The sequence below is a fragment of the Ruditapes philippinarum genome, unplaced genomic scaffold (genome assembly GCF_026571515.1).
Source record: "Ruditapes philippinarum isolate M1 unplaced genomic scaffold, ASM2657151v2 ctg837_1_1_1_1, whole genome shotgun sequence".
Lineage (NCBI taxonomy): Eukaryota > Metazoa > Mollusca > Bivalvia > Venerida > Veneridae > Ruditapes > Ruditapes philippinarum.
Window position 1 is genome coordinate 94,077 of NW_026863278.1, and position 21,921 is coordinate 115,997.

The following is a 21,921-nucleotide window of genomic DNA, read 5'->3' on the forward strand; positions in this document are numbered from 1 at the left end:
TGATTGATTGATTGATTGATTGATTGATTTTTGTGAGTTGTTTCTTTTTTATATTATTAGTTTTATGATCATAATACATTTACAGCGCATCTAGATAAATTTCTGTGTAAAAACTTAGACATGCTTATGTTTAACAGATATCTAAAAACAGCTCTAAGAATAGCATTTGAAACGTGTAAATTCTAGTGAAACGCTTTTTTACTTCTTTATTAAGAGGAACAATGTTTTTGTTTTTAAAAAAGCTCGGACCTTGCAATATACTGTGGACAAGAACTGTGCAAAGAAGAAAAGACCTTTCTTGAAAAAAGGAAAGAAAGAGCTTATCGAGTGATGCAAGAACTGTTAGGAAAAGACGCTCCAAAAACACCAAACGAGGTAATAAAGTCATGATTTTACGCGGCTTTTGTTAGGATTTTCTTTTTCAGAAGTCAATCAAAGGTATTGCCTAAATGCATGATGTTTTCAATTTGATTTCAATTTGATAAAGCCGGCGTGAAATACGCGAAGATCCGGGCCGTTAAATGGTTTATCAAAGCTATTCTCATAAACATATATGACATATCTAGGCAAACTTGTTGCACATGTCAGTCGAATTATTATTGTATGTTTACACTAACAGGTTCCAACAATAGCTGTAATGGGATCTGGTGGTGGTTTCCGTGCAATGACAGCCTATTCTGGAGCAATGGGTGCCCTGGTGGACTCTAAAATTGCAGATATGGTTATGTATAACTTGGGTCTCTCTGGCTCAGCTTGGTAAAGGCATTATTTTCATTAAGATATTATTTTAGAGATTACTGTATTTGATTGTTGTTGTCTTCATATAAAGCGTACAAAGATGATTAATAACATAAGTGTAGAATGTATAAATGTGTATTTGAGTTTATTTATATTCCCCACCGGTTACCCATGTGGGCAAGTTTTCCAGAAGAGTATTAGTCATTTTAGATTTTTAAAAGATAGTGCAAGATCAGACACAGAAAAATACCCCAATGCCAGAAGCTTCTCCTGGTTCTTAATCGTGCCAAGTGTTTAAGCACTCATACACGGGACCTCGAGTTAAAGTCTCGTCCGAAAGACTGAATTGTTATTTTAGTTGGCCAGCCAGGAACTCGAACCCACAATGTCAAGATTACAAGTATTGCGCTCTAAACGATTGAGCAATGCGAAGTGTTAATGTAATCAAACAACCATTCAATAAACTATAGTTAATAACATGACAGTATTCTGTATACATTTTGTTTGTTTGTTTGTTTTTTTAATACTCCTTAAGTAATAACCTTTTAAATTCTACATGCACTTATGAAACATCAATATTGTATGGTGGCAGATTTACACCATGTCGTATTTTCGCTTCTTTGTCTCAAAATTCAAAAATGCGAAAAAACGAAGAAATGACAAAGTTGGACTGTTTTGTCTCTTCATGTTTTCGCTTCTTTCGGATTTTTTGAGGCAAAACTATGACAGAAAGACGGCGAGAATACGACACATAAAATCTGTCGTATATTCGTATTTCATCTGTCGTATTTTTTTGCCATGGCGAAAATCAGCCACCATTATATTAACTTATTTATTTGAAAAAGCGCTAAGACATGCGAGGATTCAGAGGGGGTTATGTGGTTATGCACCCTCACTCCCCCCCCCCCCCCCTGACACACAAACACCTTCCCGTACATGTATGTAAAGTCCCTTTGATATTCGTAATATAGATACGTTTAAGGGAAAATCAGGCAAAATAAAACAACTGAAATAATCAAAACTTTGACTCATGCAAACCTCCGGGGCATTCTAATAAAACGTCATAACCCCTTTGGAATAAGCTTGTCGCAGTTATTTAGTTTCCTTATTACGCTGTATTTATATATATCGTATATGCGTCGTTTTGTAAATCAGGTACCTTTCGACTCTCTACTCCAATCCTGAGTTTCCTAGAAAATCTCCACGTGAGCTTCGCAAAGAGCTAGGTGAAAGTATTGAATCCAGTCCGAGGTGGATCGTGTTTAATCATAGGAATTGGATAAAGTGTATATCAGATGTGAGATCGGCAAAGGCAAGTGGGCAACCTTTCAGCTTCACGGATGTCTACGGTCATATGGTCGGCGAAACACTTCTCAAAGGAGTATGAATTATACATATTATTATTAATATCTTAAATGTGGATTGCTATGTGTTTTATGAACGGCTTGTTAAAATGAAGTGATTGGCTGTTAGTTAAATTTGACTATTTTAGGAACGTATAAAAATAGTGTTTACGTTCGGAATATCTTTGTTGTATAACTTTGCTACAAGAAAATTGTGATTTTAATGCCTTGATAAAATTTTAATGCTTATATTTTTATGCTCCCCGACAAATTTCGGGGGAGCACATAGTCGTCGGGTTGTCCGTCCGTCCGTCAGTCCGTACGTACGTACGTCGCGAATTCGTGTCCGGCCCATAACTTTGTTATTTGAAGTCGGATTTTAAAACTATTTCACAAAAATAATCACCGTATTGAGACGACGTGTCGCGCACAAGATTTAAGTCGCTGCCTTGAAGGTCAAGGTCACAGTATGACCTTGCAGCAAAATCGTGTCCGGCCCATAACTTCGTTATTTGAAGTCCGGATTTTAAAACTATTTCACAGAAATGATCACCATATTGAGACGACGTGTCGCATGCAACATTTGGGTCGCTACCTTAAAGGTCAAGGTCAAAGCTTGACCTTGCAGCAAAATCGTGTCCGGCCAATAACTTCGTTATTTGAAGTCAGATTTTAAAACTATTTCACAGAAATGATCACCATATTGAGACGACGTGTCGCGCGCAACTTTTGGGTCGCTACCTTGAAGGTCAAGGTCACAGCATGACCTTGCAGCAAAATCGTGTCCGGCCCATAACTTCGTTAATTGAATTCTGATTTCGCAACTATTTCACAGAGATGATCATTATATTGAATCGATGTGTCACATGTAACATTTGGGTCGCTACCTTTCTGTGTCCAAAACCTATTCGGGGAGCATCATCCGGTTCAACCGGCTCTTGAATGATTTATATTTTATGTACTGTTATATTTGAAAATGCAGAAATGCAGAAATTATTTTATTGTTTTGCAAAATGAAATAAAAATGTTATTAATAAATAAATATTCAATATACGTATATCATTTTAGACGTTTTAGAAGTATTGTTATCAGCTATGCATACAAAAGTATATATTTTTTTATTTTGGCTAGAGAATAAATTCAAAACTGACGGATCAGCGAGAAATGTTAAAGGAGGGATTGGTTCCTTTACCTTTGTACGCAGGTGTTCACGTAAAACCTACGACATCGGCTAAAGTCTTTCACGGTTTGTGCCTAATTTCAGACTATTATTATATACATATTTTTTGCCTATTCGTTGTTCATCAGAAGAAAAAAACCAACTGACTTCAGAGAAATGTATAATCTAGTTTATAAAAATTTGTAGCTTTACTAAAAAGACTTCTCACTTGTATAAGATGATAATACGATGTATTGATGTACATATTCGAGGCTTAATTAGGGACCATCCGCACTTTCAGGCACTGAAGGTACGGACCCCGGACATGTCTCCAGACATTCCTTAAAGGTTAATTTCTAACAGAAGGTGACCTATAAATTTTGAACTTAGTAATTCAATGTATGATACTAAATATGTATGCTAGTAGTTTCTATTTTTGTGCACGAGAGGCCAATGTTACCATTATATGCATAAATAAGTGTTGCTGCCAAATTGAATAATCATATCTGTCGGACGAGCTTGACTGTCTCGTAGGATTCTGCAGCTCTTATTGGTACCTGTCACATGCATTCCGTATTCATGGCCGACATGCAAGAACATGTTTGCCAGATATCAAAACGAATTTTAAATGAAACTTTAGCCAAAACAAGAGGGCCATGATGGCCCTGGGGTCGCTCAAATGTACTCAGGGCGGGGCCAGTTTAAACCAAAGGGCTTTTATTTGAACAAACTTGGAAGACACCCATTAGAAGATGTTTCATGATGTTAAGCTTTTACTATACACAAATAATGAAAAACAATGACTTTTGCTCCCCCCTCCCCCCTCCCCCTGGCAGGGCCAATTTTAACCCAAGGGCTTTTATTTGAACAAACTTGGTAGACACCCATTAGAACATGTTTCATGCTTAATATCTTAGCTCTAGCTTTTTGGGTTCTTTAAAAGAAGATTTTTAAGTTTTTAATTACTATATGCAATATAGGGAAAATCAATGACCCCCTTCGGCGGGGCCAATTTCGACCCAAGGGCTTTTATTTGAACAAACTTGGTAAACATCCATTAGAGCATGTTTCATGCTAAATATCTTAGCTCTAGCTCTTTGGTTCCTTAAATAGAAGATTTTTAAGTTTTTAATCTACGTATATAGGGAAAATCAATGACCCCTGGGGCGAGGCCAATTTTGACCCCAGGGCTTTTTTTTTTAACAAATTTGGTAGACACCCATTAGAAGATGTGTCATGCTAAATATCTTAGCTCTAGCTCTTTGGGTTCTTTAAAAGAAGATTTTTAAGTTTTTACTACATGTATATAGGGAAAATTAATGACCCCTGGGGCTGGGCCAATTTTGACCCAGGGCTTTAATTTAAACAAACTTGGCAGACACTCATTAGAAGATTTGTTTCATGCTCAATATCTTAGCCCTAGCTCATTGGGTTCTTTAAAAGAAGATTTTTTTAAGTTTTTAGTATATGTATGCATATAGGGAAAATCAAAGACCCCCTTGGGCGGGGTCAATTTTGACCCCAGGGCTTTTATTTGAGCAATCTTGGTAGACACTGATTAAAAGATGTTTCATGCTTAATATCTTAGGTCTAGCTCTTTGGGTTCTTTAAAAGAAGATTTTTTGAAGTTTTTAGTATATGCATATAGGGAAAATCAATGACCCCCTGGGGCGGGGCCAATTTTGACCCCAGGGCTTTTATTTGAATAATATTGTTAGACACCCATTAGAAGATGTTTCATGCAAAATATCTAAGCTCTAGCTCTTTGGTTTTTTTAGAAGAAGATGTTTAAAGTTTTTTCTTTTGGTTGCCATGGCAACCAGAGTTCTGCATGGAATGGAATTCTTTGACCAACTTGAACAACTTTGTTAAGGCTTCACACAAGGAACATCCCTGTGAAGTTTCATTATGATCTGCCTTATGGTTTCAGAGGAGATGTCGTTTGAAAAGTGTGAACGGACAACGGACGACGTACGACGGACGACGTACGACTGACGACGGACGAAGAGTGATCCTAATAGCTCACCCTGAGCATATGCTCAGTTAAGCAAAAAGGGTTGTTTTTTTCAGTTTTGTTTAATAATGAGAATACCCCAGATCGATGAGCTTTAAATTACATAGACAATTAATATCACTTACCTTTTAAGTATATGTAGGCTAGAATTATTATCCTCGATCTGTCAAATTGGTTGGATTATTGTTAATACGAACGTGGGCATCGATTTTAATCCATGCATTTATTATTTGGATATTGCTCTCATTATATTTGCACACAAAACTTTAGCCGAAACTTAAAAGAAAATGTTGGCTACTGCGCTACAGACGACGGGATATGTTTATCTTTAATAAATTATTTTAGTATTTTATCATTGTTTTTATCATTGTTTGTTACTTGAAGACGTTATCAAGAAATGATATATTTTCAGAGTGGGTAGAGTTCAGTCCATACCTCATAGGCATGTCAAAGTATGGCACATTTATGCGAACAGAATTATTTGGAAGCAAATTCTTCGAAGGAAGGCTAATAACAAAATACGACGAGTCACCACTGCATTTTTTCCAAGGTGAAATATAAGAATATTCATAGTTTTTGAATACAATTTTGATTCAAAATCTTAACAATTAGTGCTATTTAATCTACATATTATTAGTACGATACTAATAAAAGATTGAAATTGACAGTTATTTGATGAGTTAGTGTAATATGTCCATAACATCAGAATTACAACAACAGTGTTCAGGAATTGAATGTAAATATTAAATAAAATATAATATCGTCCAAAATTTATATGAACAATTAATATCAATTAAGTGTGATTAACATCATAATTTTTATGATGCTAAGATTAAATTAAAATGTCAAAATCCACTTTTTTCAGTTCCAACATAAAGAAAATATACATTACATGCATCGACATATATAGACCCTGGGCTAGCATAACCCCCCTTACCCCACCCCCTGGGTATTTTTGTACACCTATATAGTATTAAAGCTTAGGGTATGTGCTATCGATTGGCTTATGTTGTTTAGCTGAAACGTTTACCATGAATCTAATAGAACAAGTTGATTATCTCCCCTTGATTCACTTTTTTCTATATAAGATTTCTTCAGATATCTTCTTTATGATCTAAACATTGTTTTGAGTTGTAAATATATGTTTTTATAATTTATACAAATATTTTTAAGTTTTAACATAAAAAATCACATAATTAATGGTGTCCGCCATTTCAAAATGGCCGCCAGTTACTGAACAGATAAAAAATTCATAACAATATTTAATGTGTTTATACCCATTTATAAATAGTTTGTTTGATGTAATTATTAATTATATATGATATGCTTAGTTAAACTAACTCTATGCTAGATAGAATTCAAAATAGTCTGCGCTTGAATATTATTTCAATTTTACAGAGATATGAACCATAATTGTTCTGGGTCGATTTGAGCTGCCTTGAGAGTTCGATAAGAATTTAATGCAAATATTGACTTTTTGTCCTCTCTAGAAACTTAATATACTCTCACTTATATGAGAAACAATTTGAATTCCGTTCCTGCTTCTGTATATCCATATGACTATATTGTATTGTACAGCTTACTGCACCACAATGACTCTTTGACAGAAAGTCTGCTCGTTGAGTTCCACCAAAAAAAACTGCTCTTACTCTTATTTTATTGAAAATGACTTAAGCCTTTAGTTGGTAGTTTTTCATTTTCATAAGAATAATAATTGAGATAAATGTTTTACATTTCATTATCCTTGTTACTCCCCTTTAAAAAAACATTATAAAGTTTCTTCCGCCATTAGAAAAAAGGCAGCCACAATTATAGTATGCTTCTCCCTTAAAATCAATTGTTTAAGAGTGATTGTGTTGATTAAAATTTTATTGAAATGCAACACAGCATATGACAGCATAAGACACTGATGAATCATTTCGAACATTGTAAGTCATACTCTCAAATTTTGGAGTTGGAAACTGTGTAACAGTACTCTTGATCAGAACATTGTTCTCCCTGATGCAATTTCTGCAAAAAGCAATTTGATAACATATTTGTGCTGGGACCATTTCCATCTACATAACAACCCAAACTGCACATGGAATTGTCATTCAAAAAAGAGATGATGATGATGCCACTAAAAGAGAACAAACATCCACTAATATATCAAATAAACAGGCGACAAAGGCACGCACCGTTAAATACAATCCTGAAGAATTGACTGAATGCTTAAATACTGGGAAATAAGAACCGTTTATCAATACTTATAAGTTTCGACAAAGGAAATGTCTTGGGTTTTGCTGTGTTATCTGACTTTCTGTTGTTCATGTGTCGGCGACTGCTAGAACATGACAAGCAGATTGTTCCAAGTTGGACTAAGGCTGGATCACTCTAACCTCTGAGATACAAGATCCAAACATCCGCTACAGAAGAGTACATGCCTCCTACTAATGCCCAAAGTACAAAAAATGCTACTGTTTAGAAAATTCTAGACATTTCAAGTGTTTTAAGAGCTGTAAACCAAAAGTATATATTTGATACCTTTAATTTGGTGCTAAAAGGCATATTCTATCGTATGGAAAATCCGACTAAGTACAGTGATACAATCATAGGGGCTTTTCGTTTGCTAGGTTCATACCTAGGGGCAATTGGAAAACAGCTTCATGGAAGTGGTTTCTCAGAAATCCTGATAGAGTAAAGTGAATGTGTTATTGTGTTAACAGTTGAAGCTCTCGAAAGACTGCTTTTTGAAGAGTTTGTAGCAGCAGTTATGCAAATCCACAACCCTAGTGCATTCGAAGATATCAACCAAGCGGTAGATGTGCTAGCTGAGAATCAAAGACGTGAACACCTTGAAGATGTGTTAGCTAATGATTCTGTCATTAAACTTTACAAGAGGTATCAAGAGTTCAAGTAAGATGTCAGAAAAGGTCACTTAGGGAAGACGGCACAGTTTTGAATGGATGTATTGTTCAGATTTGGCTGGTTCTTCGTTTTATGAGAGCCACAAAGGAAAATGGTCTTGACCTATACATACCAACATTATAAAATATACTACAATTATTTTTTGCATATGATCATCAAAACTATGCAAAATATCTATCTGTATATGTTCTTATGTTGATAAATTGATTCAACACACCTAGGATCAAGAAAGCTTCTTCAAAATAACGGATTTAGTGTAAGCAGATCCAAATGCCTGGCTCCCCTAATGCTGCTAATATAACTATTGAGCAAATAATAAATAGACATGCAAAGTCTCGTAGAGGCATAATAGCATTCAGCAGAAACTTTGCTGCCTACTACAGATGTATTCAAACAAGACACTCGAGAGCCAGCTATATTGAGGCTACATTTTGCATAACATCATTGTATTCTTCTACACACATTGATATACAACCAGCAAATATAGCTGCATTAGAAATAAAATGTCATGAAACTCAAAGAATCAATAACTAACTTTATGAATCCATTTGCAACAGATAATAGGGATGTGTTGTTCTGTTTAAGTTCATGGGCTCATGCTACAGAGAAGATCGAAAAGAATCTGTTTGATGCCGACCGAAATGGACTTAAAGCACACAAAAGCTCGCCCAACAACGTCTGGTTGATAAACTCGTTATTTTTATGCTCCACTGAAGAAGCAAAACATAAAAACTTTTTTCCGATACAAAGAAAGTTAAGACAGTGACATAATCTTAGAATAATCTTGTCGAAGTTATTGCCGCTGGCGAAGCCTTCGGTCAGCTTATCATGTTATCAGGAAAAAATGACATTATCCTTGAAAAGACACTAGCATTACCGCTTGGACTAGACCCTTGGTCTCTAGCTACAGCAGATGGCTTACCAACAAAGACTGACACGGCAAAACTAATGCATGACCTCTAAGGCAATTATACAATGAACAGAGGCCAGGTAACAAAAAGATAATATACATATATCTTCAAGCATTTTCTTGTCTCCCTTCAACTCTTTAAGACGCGCTAAAATGATTTTGAGATTTTACCAAAATGTGAGCGTGCAGACTTTGTGACAGATACGTACAAAGCAGAATTTATCAAATCTGCAGAAAGGTCACGAAGAGGAATGAGTGATAAATACCTGATAAAAAACAACAAAACCAAACTTTTGCAAGACTGGAAAGTTTTTTTTTGTATTAATAATAAAAATAAGAAACATTTGATAAGATTGATATAAGAGGAATTGTTTCAAAATAAATATGCAGGGGAATTGGACGGAAGGAGAATCTTGTGCTTGTGAATAGTTATGTGTATGCCTCCAAAGTAAAGATGGAAAAGAAGAAGTAATACAGATTCCAGATCTACATAGGTCTCAGAAGGAAGCCGATTTTTAAATATGCAACATGCGGCTGAAAATGATGACAAAGCAATAATTGTACGATCTCCAGATACTTATGTTATGGTATTACTTCTAACGTAAGCACAGTCTATCAACAGATTAATACTATTTGACTCTGGTGTGGCTAATAATAAAAGACTGTTGAAAGTAAATGAAATCAATGATAGACTAGGAGAAGATCTTTGCAAAGCATTGATTAGGCTTCATAGTTTCACCGGATGTGATACCGCGAGCCCTTTTTCATGAGGAGAGGGAAAATTAAAGCTGTAAACATTTCTTTTAAAAATATCCTGAATATATACCTAAAACCAGTTTTCACAGAATGGTGTTGATATTCAAGAAAAAGACTTTAAAATTCTAGCACAATTTGTTTGTATTTGATACAGGAAAGACAAATAAAATGACATAAATAAGTTGCGCATTGACATTTTCAGACAAGACAAAAATTTAGACCAATTGCAGACATACTCAAATTACCTATGGTATTGACTTGCGTTTAATACCACAATATCTTTCCACATTAAAGATGCATATTTTTAGATCAAATTACCAAGTATTTTTGTGGTGAAAAGCCTTTTGTCAATTCCCAACTATTCCAAGTCCTGATGGATATTGGTAGAATACTGGTACAACCGGAGGTCTCACATATACATAGTTCCTGGGCAGAGGGAAATATACTACCACAAGAATAAATTGAAATCATAGCTAATAAAAATGCTAGTGAAGTGTTAGAAGATGATTAAATTGAAGAAGGTGATCTTGAGGAAATTGAGATGGAAATTTATATTGATGTCATTTTCGTAGAAGATTTCGAGTAATAATTAATATGTGACTAAAAAGCTGTATTGTAAAACATTGGAAAAGAGGGGTAATTTATATTCTTTAAAAGCATTATAATTAAAAAAATTGAACAACAAAAGTCTTTTTAACTTCTATAATATTTATACAAACAACTTTATATAATTAAATGATGTTTTGCTTTTTTAAAACAAAACCACAAAGTTTATAATAAAATGTTAATTAATTATCAGGAAAATGGCGGTCATTTTGAATTTTGTGGCCATTTTGAAAAGTAACAACATCAATTAATTATGAAGTAAATCATTTTAGAGACCTTGTCTATGATCTAAAACAAAAACCGACCACATAACAATTCATTTGGTTGAAAAGTTAATGGTTATTTCAATTAGGCTGTTTATTAAGAAATTGTGACAGGGGCAGATAATTCACATTGGCTTGTGTCTTAATGGTAAATGTTTCAGTCAGACAACAAGTTGCAAATGTCTTCCTATATGTTTATATTTAAAACTACATGGGTCCCATAAAATACCCAGAGGGGGTAACCTTTTCAATTTCCAGCTCATGCTCTAATATAGCAACTCATATAGATGTAACCTATAAGTATCTACAGAAGCTAAAAATAATTGTAGCATATGTCGATTTAAAGTAAACCGATTAGAAAAATTCATTAATTAACATAAAAGAGTTGTCTCCTTGTTAAGTATGTTACACTTTGTACACTATATAGTTTTCATCATGGTAGCTAAATATTACCAGACCAGATCATGTAAATCATACAATCATTTAAACAGCTATGAAGAACGTGAGTGAAAGACACACATAAATCAATATTTTCAGTACTCTACGATCTTACGAATAAGTTGCTTGTTATTATGATTCACCTTTGCAGGCCTTTGGGGAAGTGCATATTGTATTTTGCTCAATCGTTTTGTTGGCGTAAGCCCAGAGAAGACGGAAAATGAAGACGAGGAACGAGAAGAACTTGGTATTTTTATTTCATTTTCGGTTTTACGTTGGTTGTACAATTTTATTCATATTAATAAGGTTTAAATTGTCAATTGGAAAGTATCTTATGTCTCATAATTTAATTTCTTCTATAATTCATTACTATCACTGCACCATACTTTTAGCATCATCTTTCATTTATAGATTACTTTGTACTTTGTAGCAAGTTTGCAACTCTTGTATATATTTTATTATTTTAGTTTGTAGATTTCTCAAAACTGTTTCTATAAGTGCAGCCCATTTATAGATTACTTTGAAGCAAGTTTGCATCTCTTGCATATATTTTATTTTGTTGATTTCTTAAAACCTTTTCTATAAGCACTGTGTGTTATTGTTGTTTTAAGAACATCTCAAAACATATCCTTTTTTCTCGATGAAGGCTCTTTTTGCGAAGTTTACTACGAAGTTGGATTCGTGTGGCATCTCAAGAGTGACCATAACACCCAGAAAATTTATTTGTTTGCACCCAACAGTGTGCTTTTAGCGTCTTATATATATTTTGGTTGAACAGTCAAAAGTAAACATCTTTTTTCAGCGAAAGAGGGGGAATAATTAAATGGATAAGTCAAAAAGAAACAATGAGACGATTAAATCATACAACAAAGGGTTATTTAACTAATTTAATCTGTGAAACATGGCTGGGAGATGTATGATATCATTGTAAATGCGCATGGTTATGAAACCATGTGATGAATACTCAGAATAGGATGAGATCTCACAGATCATAACCGTATAAATGGGTTTGTGTTTTGATTCCTTATGAAATTATGAAACACAGCTAATTGTATGTTTATGACTGGTAGATATCATCATTTGCTTTAAAAATAAAAAGGAAGTAACTTCTCAAGTACGCACACAACTTGCAAAGTAAGGACAGTTGAGTTATTTTTGTTCTTGGTTCAATTTTGTTACAATTAGAATTAGTGTAATTTTTTGACATTTTTGATGATTACATTATTTGTTTGGGGTAATAAAATAAATAACAAATTAGCATGTTGGCAAAAGTAAAAATATCATCTCGAGGAAAATACTGTTTCCCGAGGCTTTACACGAGGGATGTATTTTTACTGTTGATGTTGTTGTTTCAGTTTCTGTGTTGCTTATTATGTATAATATAATGAAATCGAGCAAATTTCTTTTTCATTGTACAGATAAAGAAGTGGATGAAGAATTAGCAACACTTGCCGAAAATGATGATGAAAGTAGCGATGATGAAGATTGCGGCAACGCCATAGATGAAAAGAAAGTTGAGAAAAACAAGAAAAAGCAAAAAAGTATTTTTAAAAGATTTTATGACTTGTTAGGTATTGATTTGCTCGTAAACAATATCCAAGGAAGGGCAGCGGTCGTGTTTAACTACATGCATGGTTTAGTACTACAGGAATACCATCCGACAAAAACGTTACGTAAGTAGAAATATATTTGGTTATGGCTAAATACAGTACACTTTGTTTCATTTGAAATATTGTATAATTAATGGTTTTTTTATGATTTATGAATGAATAAATCAACGATGATCATTCTATCTGTAAAGTGTAAAATACCATTATATCTTACGTTGCTAGTTTTAAACATAGATGCAATAATATCATAAATCATATATATAAATATTTATATAAAGACATAACAAACAGTTATAAAACCGTGTTTAATGTGCCCAGCACACTGAACATAGCCAAGTACTAGATACTTAAATGTATTTATTACCAATAAAAAAAGTTTAAAAAGAACATTTGATTTAGTATAAAAACGGATAGTAATATGTGCTTAAGTTGATTATCAAAAAAAAATACCAAAGATTTGCGCTATTCGCTTACTCCATATAAACGATGGTCAAGCCTTAGAAAAGAATGTTATTTGAGTTCCACCTTTTTTGGCAATATTCAAGTGATTTCGGTTTCAGAAATACATAATTTTGCTAAATATCATCTTTATTGTAAGTAAATATATGCAACATGTATATCATTGGTGATTTAAATTCGTATCTTACCAGAGCCACTGATGGTGACTGAAACGCGGAAGTTTCTGTTGGAGATTTCAACAACTGAAACAAGTAAGAATTTTATGCCTGGGGGCTCTGTCTAGAAATGGCATCGTAAACCATTTCATGTAAAATGTGTGTATAAGTATCACAAATAAATTTACTATTTAAAATACGTGTTTTAAGAGAATTCGAATTCTTAAAATACGGATATTAATATTTGCCTCAGTGGATTATCAAACAATTAACAAAGACATGCACAATTCGCTCATATAAACGAATGTCCAGCTTTCAAGCTGAAGGAAAGAATGTTGCTTTAATGTCCACCTTAATTTTATTTTTATTTTTTAATTTTTCAATTATATTTAAATGATTTCGGTTTCTTAAATATCATCTGAATATTGCTAAATATCATCTTTATTATAATTATAAGTACATATTTGCATCACTGTATATCACTGCTGATTTCAATTCGTATTTTACAAGAGCCACTGACGTTGACTGCACCGCAGGGGTTTCTGCAGAAGATTTCAATTTCAACAACTGAGACAAGTAAGAGTTTTATGCATAAAGGTTCTGTCTAGAAATGGCATCTTAAAACGATTTCATGTAAAATGTATGCACAAAATAATAAATGAAATAAAGAATCTGAATGTCTCTCAAAATATGAGGAAGATAAATGTAGCAACTCAAATTGTGTGATGTATTTATTTCGGCACCACAAATACTCCTCAGAAATGCTTCGTGTTATTTTAAAGCTTTGAATTTCAGAAATCTAAAATAACAAAATCACATTGTACACTAGAATTCCCAAAATTGTACGGACGTACTATTATTTGGGATTGATGGGCGTTCTTCGATCTCGATCTTTATATGACATTTTTCCAAACAAAACTGTGAATATTTCCATTTAAACAGAGGTTTTATGTGGTTTCTTATTATTCTTCGCTATACTATTGACTGAATTAAAAACTCTGAAGTCATTGGATGTTGAGTTGGATAAGCATGCTGTTTTGGCTCTATATTTGTTGCTTTTGAATGTTATTAAAATGCCATTAGCTAGTTATATAGTTTATTCAAATAATTTTCAGTAAGATTTCTTTGTAAAGAGTGTAAAAATTTAAAAAACATTGCACATTTGTGAATATAGGCGAGTCATATCTGACCTTTCTTGGTATATTCTACTGAGTATGTCTGTTTCTGATCAATTTAAGCCGAGGGACAGTTTGATGAAATTTTTGAAATGTACCCGACTGAACACAGAAAGATGTATTTAGTGGACGCTGGCCTGGCATTCAACTCTCCATATCCCCTTATACTGCGACCAGAGCGACAAGTTGATATTATCCTGTCATTTGAATTCAGCAGTAGAAAAAGTGACAAAGCAAATCCTCTATCGGTACAATTACTTTTGTTACAATTTATTTATATATGAAATCTTGTTATCACAAATTGCTTACATATTCTTTAGGCTTATCAAGCGATAAATATACATATGTATGAATTTATTTCAAACTGTCAATTAAAGTTGGTGTAATATATAACTAGTCTAAAATTTACAACAAAAAACAGTTTTGAAAATACTTAAATTTAGCGTGTTGTTTCCTATGTAATAAACTTACAATTATCACATTCAAAAAGCTATGAATAGGTAATTATATTTTGTTTCAGAGTTGCACTAAAAAAAACTCAAAACATAAAATATAAAAAATCTTGCATAGACTAATTGGTACATTAAAAATGGAAAAATCTGCAAAAGATAATGAACATTATACTAAAAGAGTTAGTTGAAACCCAATTTTTGCACAATTATTAGCCCGGTTTGAGTGAAAAGCGTGGCAATCCTTAAACGTTTTTGTCATTTTGCGTTATCAAAATTATTTTTATGAAAACGTCGGGAAAAAAGATCTGAATTTTTACACACAAGTTACGAGTTCGGACCTACATCAAATGACACACAACACTCGAAAAATATTTTATGTTTCTTCATGTCAAAAACGTTTATGAAGTCATTTTTAAAGAAACGATATACAAGATATACAAAGGTATGAAATATTGAAATGAAGAACGTAAGCCTTCAGCAACTTGTCATATTAAACTTACTAAAAACATAATGTTTTTATGTTGCTTTATTTTGCATTATAATCAGCAATCATTTACGTTTTACACTTTAAAAAATCTCGTTTTGTATATTTGGTCTGTTGTTCTTGACTTTGTTTATTGTTTAATACTGCGCCTGACTGTTTTATTATAGGAACTTGTTCTAGCCGCTGAGTGGGCAAAACTGAATAGATTTCCTTTCCCTGAGATTGACCCAACGGTGATAGATCGGGAAGGATTCAAGGAATGTTATTTGTTTGAAAACCCTGAAGACCCTAATTTCCCGATCGTCATGCATTTCATTCTCTACAACAATCAATTCAGAAAGTTTAAATCTCCAGGTAAGTAAATCATGTTATAATCATTTACTGTGTAACAATGGATTAGTATTTCATGGCTAACAGATGTGTAATTACATACTGTAAAATCAATTTTCATGACCGCAAGAAATATAATTTCTTAGTGTAATATTCTATTGAAATATTACTACATACTTTATGAGTAAATGTTATACACATACTGAGAAATAATATATCGCTTGTATATCTTTGTGTCCCTGGTAACTTTTTCCTCGGCAGGTAAAGCTTAAAGTTATCATGCATGGTCAATATCGCTATGACATCCAAATAACTAGTTAAAATAAATAGGTTTTAAGACCGACTCTGGGCATATAACATTTCATTCATCGCCAGATTGAAAAGTTAATGAAACATAACCACTCTTCTTCAGGTGTTCCTAGGGTGACACCGGAAGACTTTGAATACGGCAACTTTGATGTGTTTGACGATTCGGATAAACCGTATGCAACCAGCAAATTTCAGTACTCAAACAAAGCTTTCAACCGTCTTGCAGATCTGATGGAATTCAACACACTGTTTTGCAAAGATTTGATAATTGAGAATATCAGAAAATGTGTGAAGAGAAAAAATCAGATATAAGTAGAAGAAGATGTCAACCGTAGATAGCTAAATATTAATTGATTGACAATACTTTGAAAACTAAATTTGAAAATATAACATGTACTTACTGATTTTATTTTATTGGTTGTAAGATCATAACAAAATGTGAATCATTATAAACAGCGAAATAATCCGTGAACTGCTCCAAACTAGTTACTAGAATTTCAAATTGGTGATTTATAAGCTGTATGAAAGACGAAATGCCTTTACAAGAGCTTATGATTATTAATACTGTAAGAATGGTGCTTATATTGTATTGTAACTATATCATATAGCAGTATCAAATTATTTAGAACGTGCATTGATAACAGAATCGTGAATTGATAGCTAGGTTGACTACATATTGGTGGTGGTTACAAATGTAATATTTTCTTAATTTCTTTACTTCTTTTAACAATAATCTTTATACCCTTTATCATGTGTTATGTTATAGCATTTCTATGTTTTGTAAAAGTTGACTGCTCCTGTAATAAAGTTTCAAATATTCATGTATTTTGAATGATAAGTATTATATAACTTAAAACACCGAGCTATCAGAAGTACATCAAAGAAAGATATCGTTTCTAATTTTAACAATACATAAAAAGACGAAGACAACTTAAACTAACCTGCATATTATATCACAAATCTATATTGCATTATATGAAATGTGTGTATATGATTTCCATATAACAAAAATACCTTCAAAGATTATTTGCATTACATAATATTACTGTCATTTCTTCATACCCGTTTGATTTGATTTTGTCTACTGACTTTGTTCACATCTTATTACATTATTCTTGTATATTGTAATCTGTGTCATTCTAAATAAAGTATATGTTCTGTTCTGTTCTGTTCAGATTATATACACGAAAACTCAAGTAAAATCTGCGTTTGTTTGTTTAGATTTTACGCGGATCTTAACACATACAGTCATGTGCTGCCGGTTCAACCAAACGGCTTTCAGGTAATGACAAACAGACATAAGCGAAATCTAAGACTCAATAGAAATGTCATTTTTAAAAACATCAGAGGAAAATGGACGTATGATTTGAAGACTCAAGAAATATATTCATCTTTACAAGTTAAATAAAAACAGGAAAGCTTTTTCATATGCACAAGCAAAACTCATAAATCTTGTGAAATCCTTAAGGTGTGACGACCCCGAGATAAGAAAATCAAAAATAATATTGTGAGTTTACGTGACCCAATTTGACTGATTGGTTGAGTTTTCTTTCTTACAGTCATGATTATCTTAATTATTCAATTTTTACAATGCATCATTTTATTCAATTTCACCCATGAACTATGTTGCTATATCAGTCAAATATAGTTATACCCCCGAAACGAAGTTTGTGGGGGTATACAGGAGTCACCCAGTGATCGGTTGGTTGGTTGGTTGTTCGGTCGGTCACTCCAGCGGTCCGCTTTAATGTTAAAAGACCAATTTCTCTTTGAAATATTAACACATTTTGTATACACACAAGTTGTAAAGATATTTCGGCGTGGCTGGTGTAAGTTACAATACAACATATGCTCAAATAAAATATATAGACAAGCCTTCGGAAACCAGCATAAACAAACGATTTCTTATGAACGGCATTGATTAAGTGGAAATAATAGAATTGGAAATAGAGAGCAAATCAGGCTACTTATTAGTATTTATAAAGATGCATGTAATCGCAAAATTATAAAAAAAATTAGGCTCAAATTTACCCTCCTGTGTTGGCCACTATCATTTCTGGGTGGCATTATCTGGATACTCGGTATGGTAGATGATTTATCTCCACTGTACAGCGGACATCTTCTTCTATTGTTGCTTTTTCTACAACTTCACTTGACATTGTAGCCAGCAAGTCCACAAGATAGATTAAGCCACGTCTTTAATATCAAATATCGTTATTGTGTAGATATGAGGAGTGTGTGAATTTGTACTTGGAAACAAATTTGCAACACAAATAATAAAATACATAAAATATGATAAACAAGATCAACAAGGAAATGCAGCGCTCAATGAACAAATAAACCATCCTTCGGGTCTTGTTTAGTTTGTGTACTAGTAAAAGAAAAAAAATTGGAAAAAAACAAAGTCATCCCTCGGAAGCATTTATCACAACATAATTACATGAAAATTTCGAACTCGGTTTGATTGAGTCTTTAAATGAGGGATATTGAATAGGTCCAACATTCCTCACGCCTCCTAGCACCGGCTTGAAATGTACTGTATTCTCAACACTTAATAGTGCTGGCATCAATGCTTCCGAAGGACTAGAAAAATATAACAACACTGAAGTGAAGTACGGGGCAACTTTTTAGCGCTGCCACATAGCACTTGACACCTGCGAAGCCAGCCAAATATAATATATAAATTTTACAGTTTTACAATTTGACCTTAGAATTTACATGTATCATGAATACGTGTTTTCTCTATTAGAATGTCTTTGAAATGCCAATCAGATAAACATTGATGGTCTTACCTTCCAATTGGATTGTATTCGGCTCGTTGAAATATACTGCTAACATGTGCGAGTGGTGTTTATCCAGAGGGAAGCAACGTTTAAATGAACAATTTATTGAATAAACGCTCAGCTTATGGGAAACATATAGTATATAATTTTTCAAGGCTAAACGTTTGAATCAGATAAGTCGTTCAATAGTGTTACATGTATATATGTACTCTCAAATCCTATTATTTATTATTCTAAGCGTACAACTATAACTTGATGCTGTGAAATTATCAACAGTCAATAAAAAAGAACAGAGCGAGCAACTTCTTACCTTTTTAAAATTTTAAAGTTTACTTTGTTAATATCTAATGTACATTACAAATGCCCCTATTATAAAGTATGATCATTAATATCAATAATAAGACCATGCAATAAAATAATGATACAAATTGCAAAAGGTATTCTTTTCAAACTGTATCGTAAAGCATTATACTATGTGGACCTGTGACGAAGTTTGAAAAGCACTCTCATTTATGCCAGGTTTGGTAATACAGTTGTTATTTCCAATTTGAATTGCTATTAAAAAACTTAAGAGATTTAAGAGATTTTATGTTGAGTCTTTCTGAAGATACACAACAAGATGTAACAGTAGCATTTAATAACACTTCCCGATATCTTGATTATATTTTTTATTTAGACAATTCTTATTTTGATCAGATGGTGTCTTATATCTATCCAAATGAACTTCAATTGAATAAAGAGAATTCTTGAAATTTTAGTGCATCATTTTTTAATCTTCATATTACTGTAAAAAACAATACAAATCACATAAGAATCTATGATAAGAGAGACAACTTTGATTTTGATATAGTTAATTATCCAAATTTTGATGGAAACGTATCCAATCTCATTCTTTGCAGTCTAGGTGGCGCGGCTGACAACGGCCTTTTGATAATTACAGCGATTGGTTTGTGATCTGAATGCACAAACACATGTCTCCTGTATGTTTATGAATGAAAACGAGTACAGCAATACAATATGGTTACTAACTCTTTCTCTATTTGAGCATAACCTTTTTCAGTTTCGGTTAAACTTTTAAACGCGTATGGAATTGGTCTGCCATTTGGTATGAGACATTCCGTCCTTCGATCTATCACATTCTAAATTTGAGTGGTGCTTTCGGGTCATTATAACCTATCCCGGTGCTTCAGAAATCATGTGTCTGACCTTTTGAAAGGCTCTGTCGTGTTTCTCTGCCCAGCAGCATTCGACAGTTTTTCTCAAAAGGCTCCTTAGGAGAGCTGTCGCATTTGCGAGAGCTGGCGCAAATTTTGCAAGGTAATTAACCACATATAAAAATGCTTCTTACTTTGGCCTCGTATTTGGAGGACCTATACCACTTATAGCTTTGACATTGGACTGGTCTGGTTTAAGACCATCCTTGCTTCTTACATGACGGAAGTCTAAGCCATCTTTATCCTCCGAATGGCGTGTTAAACATAGCATTTACGAACGTTTGTCAACCTGTAAGCTCCAATATGCATGCGTTCTGCAAAGGAACGACAAAAGGAATTAACCCAATCAGTAGGCTCATTGACCTTTGTGATTATCTTGTCTTTAATCATTCTGTCAAGATCTGATTTTATACGTGCTCTTAAGGCATCGGGTATTCTACGTGGTGGGTTATTAGTCGGTACAGCATTTTCCTTTAAATGCAACTGCACTGACCATCAATACTTCCAGTATCAGAAAATAAATCACTGTATTCATTAATGACTGTTTCTCTGGTCAGAAAAATTTTATTCTTATTATAAGGGAGTGAATGTTCCACAGAACATGTGAGTTTAATTAGGCCAAGATTTAATGACGATAGTATGTCTAAGAAAGGGGATGCATGTCTATCTAACACATAAAACTTTGCAATCATTGACTTATTTTCTACATAACAGATCAACATGGCTGTTCCCAGGATTGCAAGTGCTTCACCTGTATATGAGGTTAATTTGCAATCAGGGGCCTCAAGTCGGGTACTCAAATTAAATTTTTGAAATTGTTGCTTGGACAGAATGTTTGCAGCATAGTCAGTGTCAATTGTAAATGATACTGGACATCTGTTTGTGTCAAGAAAAAGTTCGGTTTTAACACAGTCTTGCGAATGTTAGCTATTACTCACCATATTAAAACTTGTTATTAATCTCAGAACAAGCATGAACTGATCAAAAGTATTTCAACTATTCGTAATCTTGTTCGTAAACCTATACCTCTCAGTTTAATACTAGGGTTATTTGGTTACTGTGCAATACATAGCCTGTGATAGCAATTAACAAATACATTTCACTGCAAAAAAAACAACAACAAACAGTCCATAGAATGATAATACATAGTTTTGGCTTCCTAAACTTTAAAAGCCGCTTTTTAACTTTTTTGTTTTTTAATCTGATGCGGCATTACAGATTTTTCTTGAATCGATACGAAACGAAACCAGACTAACATACGATGATTTAACCTTATTTTTCAAATACCCTTGTCTCAATTAATTCTTTTGCATTTTGCGCGAAAACAATTATTTGATATTTATTGTTTTTTAATATCGTTCTATATCATTTAAGTATCAAAATATTAAAACCGTCATTAGAATTGTCTTTTTAACTGTAAAACATTAATAACGCCGATACATTTAGGAGCTACGCGAGACCTCGTATTTTTGCATTAGCAATTGATTGAGTTGCCTGTAACTGCTGATAATTACAAACTGCTTATACATAGTTCAACAAAATGTTTTATGTGTTGATGCATATTGGCATGTCAATGATAATTCCAGTGTACCAATTAGACCTGATTTGACATGTCTGTAATTTGCAAAAATTCCAAGTAATAAAACTTTTTAGATTTCTTTTCCAATCAATTTTACAACCTTTATTTGTAGACAATGCCCTTTCATAAAATATCTCGTCGTGTATGGTAAATAAAAATAATTTGTGCGATTGTGACTAAAAATGTTTTTAAAAAACGCACTACAAACATTTGCGCCACAATATCTGATCAATTTAA

General features: G+C 33.2%; 2 protein-coding genes across 3 annotated transcripts in view; both read left to right on the forward strand.

Annotated features, from left to right (window-relative positions):
• Window positions 1-212: 212 nt before the first annotated feature.
• Window positions 213-12,815, forward strand: LOC132721685 (cytosolic phospholipase A2-like). The gene is made up of 7 exons (XM_060706034.1): window positions 213-375; window positions 620-756; window positions 1,894-2,119; window positions 3,213-3,327; window positions 5,667-5,804; window positions 11,286-11,381; window positions 12,553-12,815. Exons 1-7 carry the CDS (start codon window positions 331-333, stop codon window positions 12,813-12,815), a joined length of 1,020 nt encoding a protein of 339 aa, XP_060562017.1. The 5' UTR covers window positions 213-330.
• Window positions 12,816-13,400: 585 nt separating this feature from the next.
• The window catches only part of LOC132721682 (cytosolic phospholipase A2-like), a 36,717-nt gene continuing 28,196 nt past the window's right edge, over window positions 13,401-21,921 (forward strand). The window contains exons 1-5 of one of the 2 annotated variants that reach the window (XM_060706029.1): window positions 13,401-13,454; window positions 13,869-13,934; window positions 14,597-14,781; window positions 15,637-15,823; window positions 16,212-16,791. In XM_060706029.1, the coding sequence (XP_060562012.1) occupies window positions 13,403-13,454; window positions 13,869-13,934; window positions 14,597-14,781; window positions 15,637-15,823; window positions 16,212-16,420 (699 nt within the window). In that variant the 5' untranslated portion in view covers window positions 13,401-13,402 and the 3' untranslated portion in view covers window positions 16,421-16,791. Of the gene's footprint in view, window positions 13,455-13,868; window positions 13,935-14,596; window positions 14,782-15,636; window positions 15,824-16,211; window positions 16,792-21,921 lie in introns of those variants that run through there. The other variant, XM_060706030.1, reaches the window with a different exon arrangement.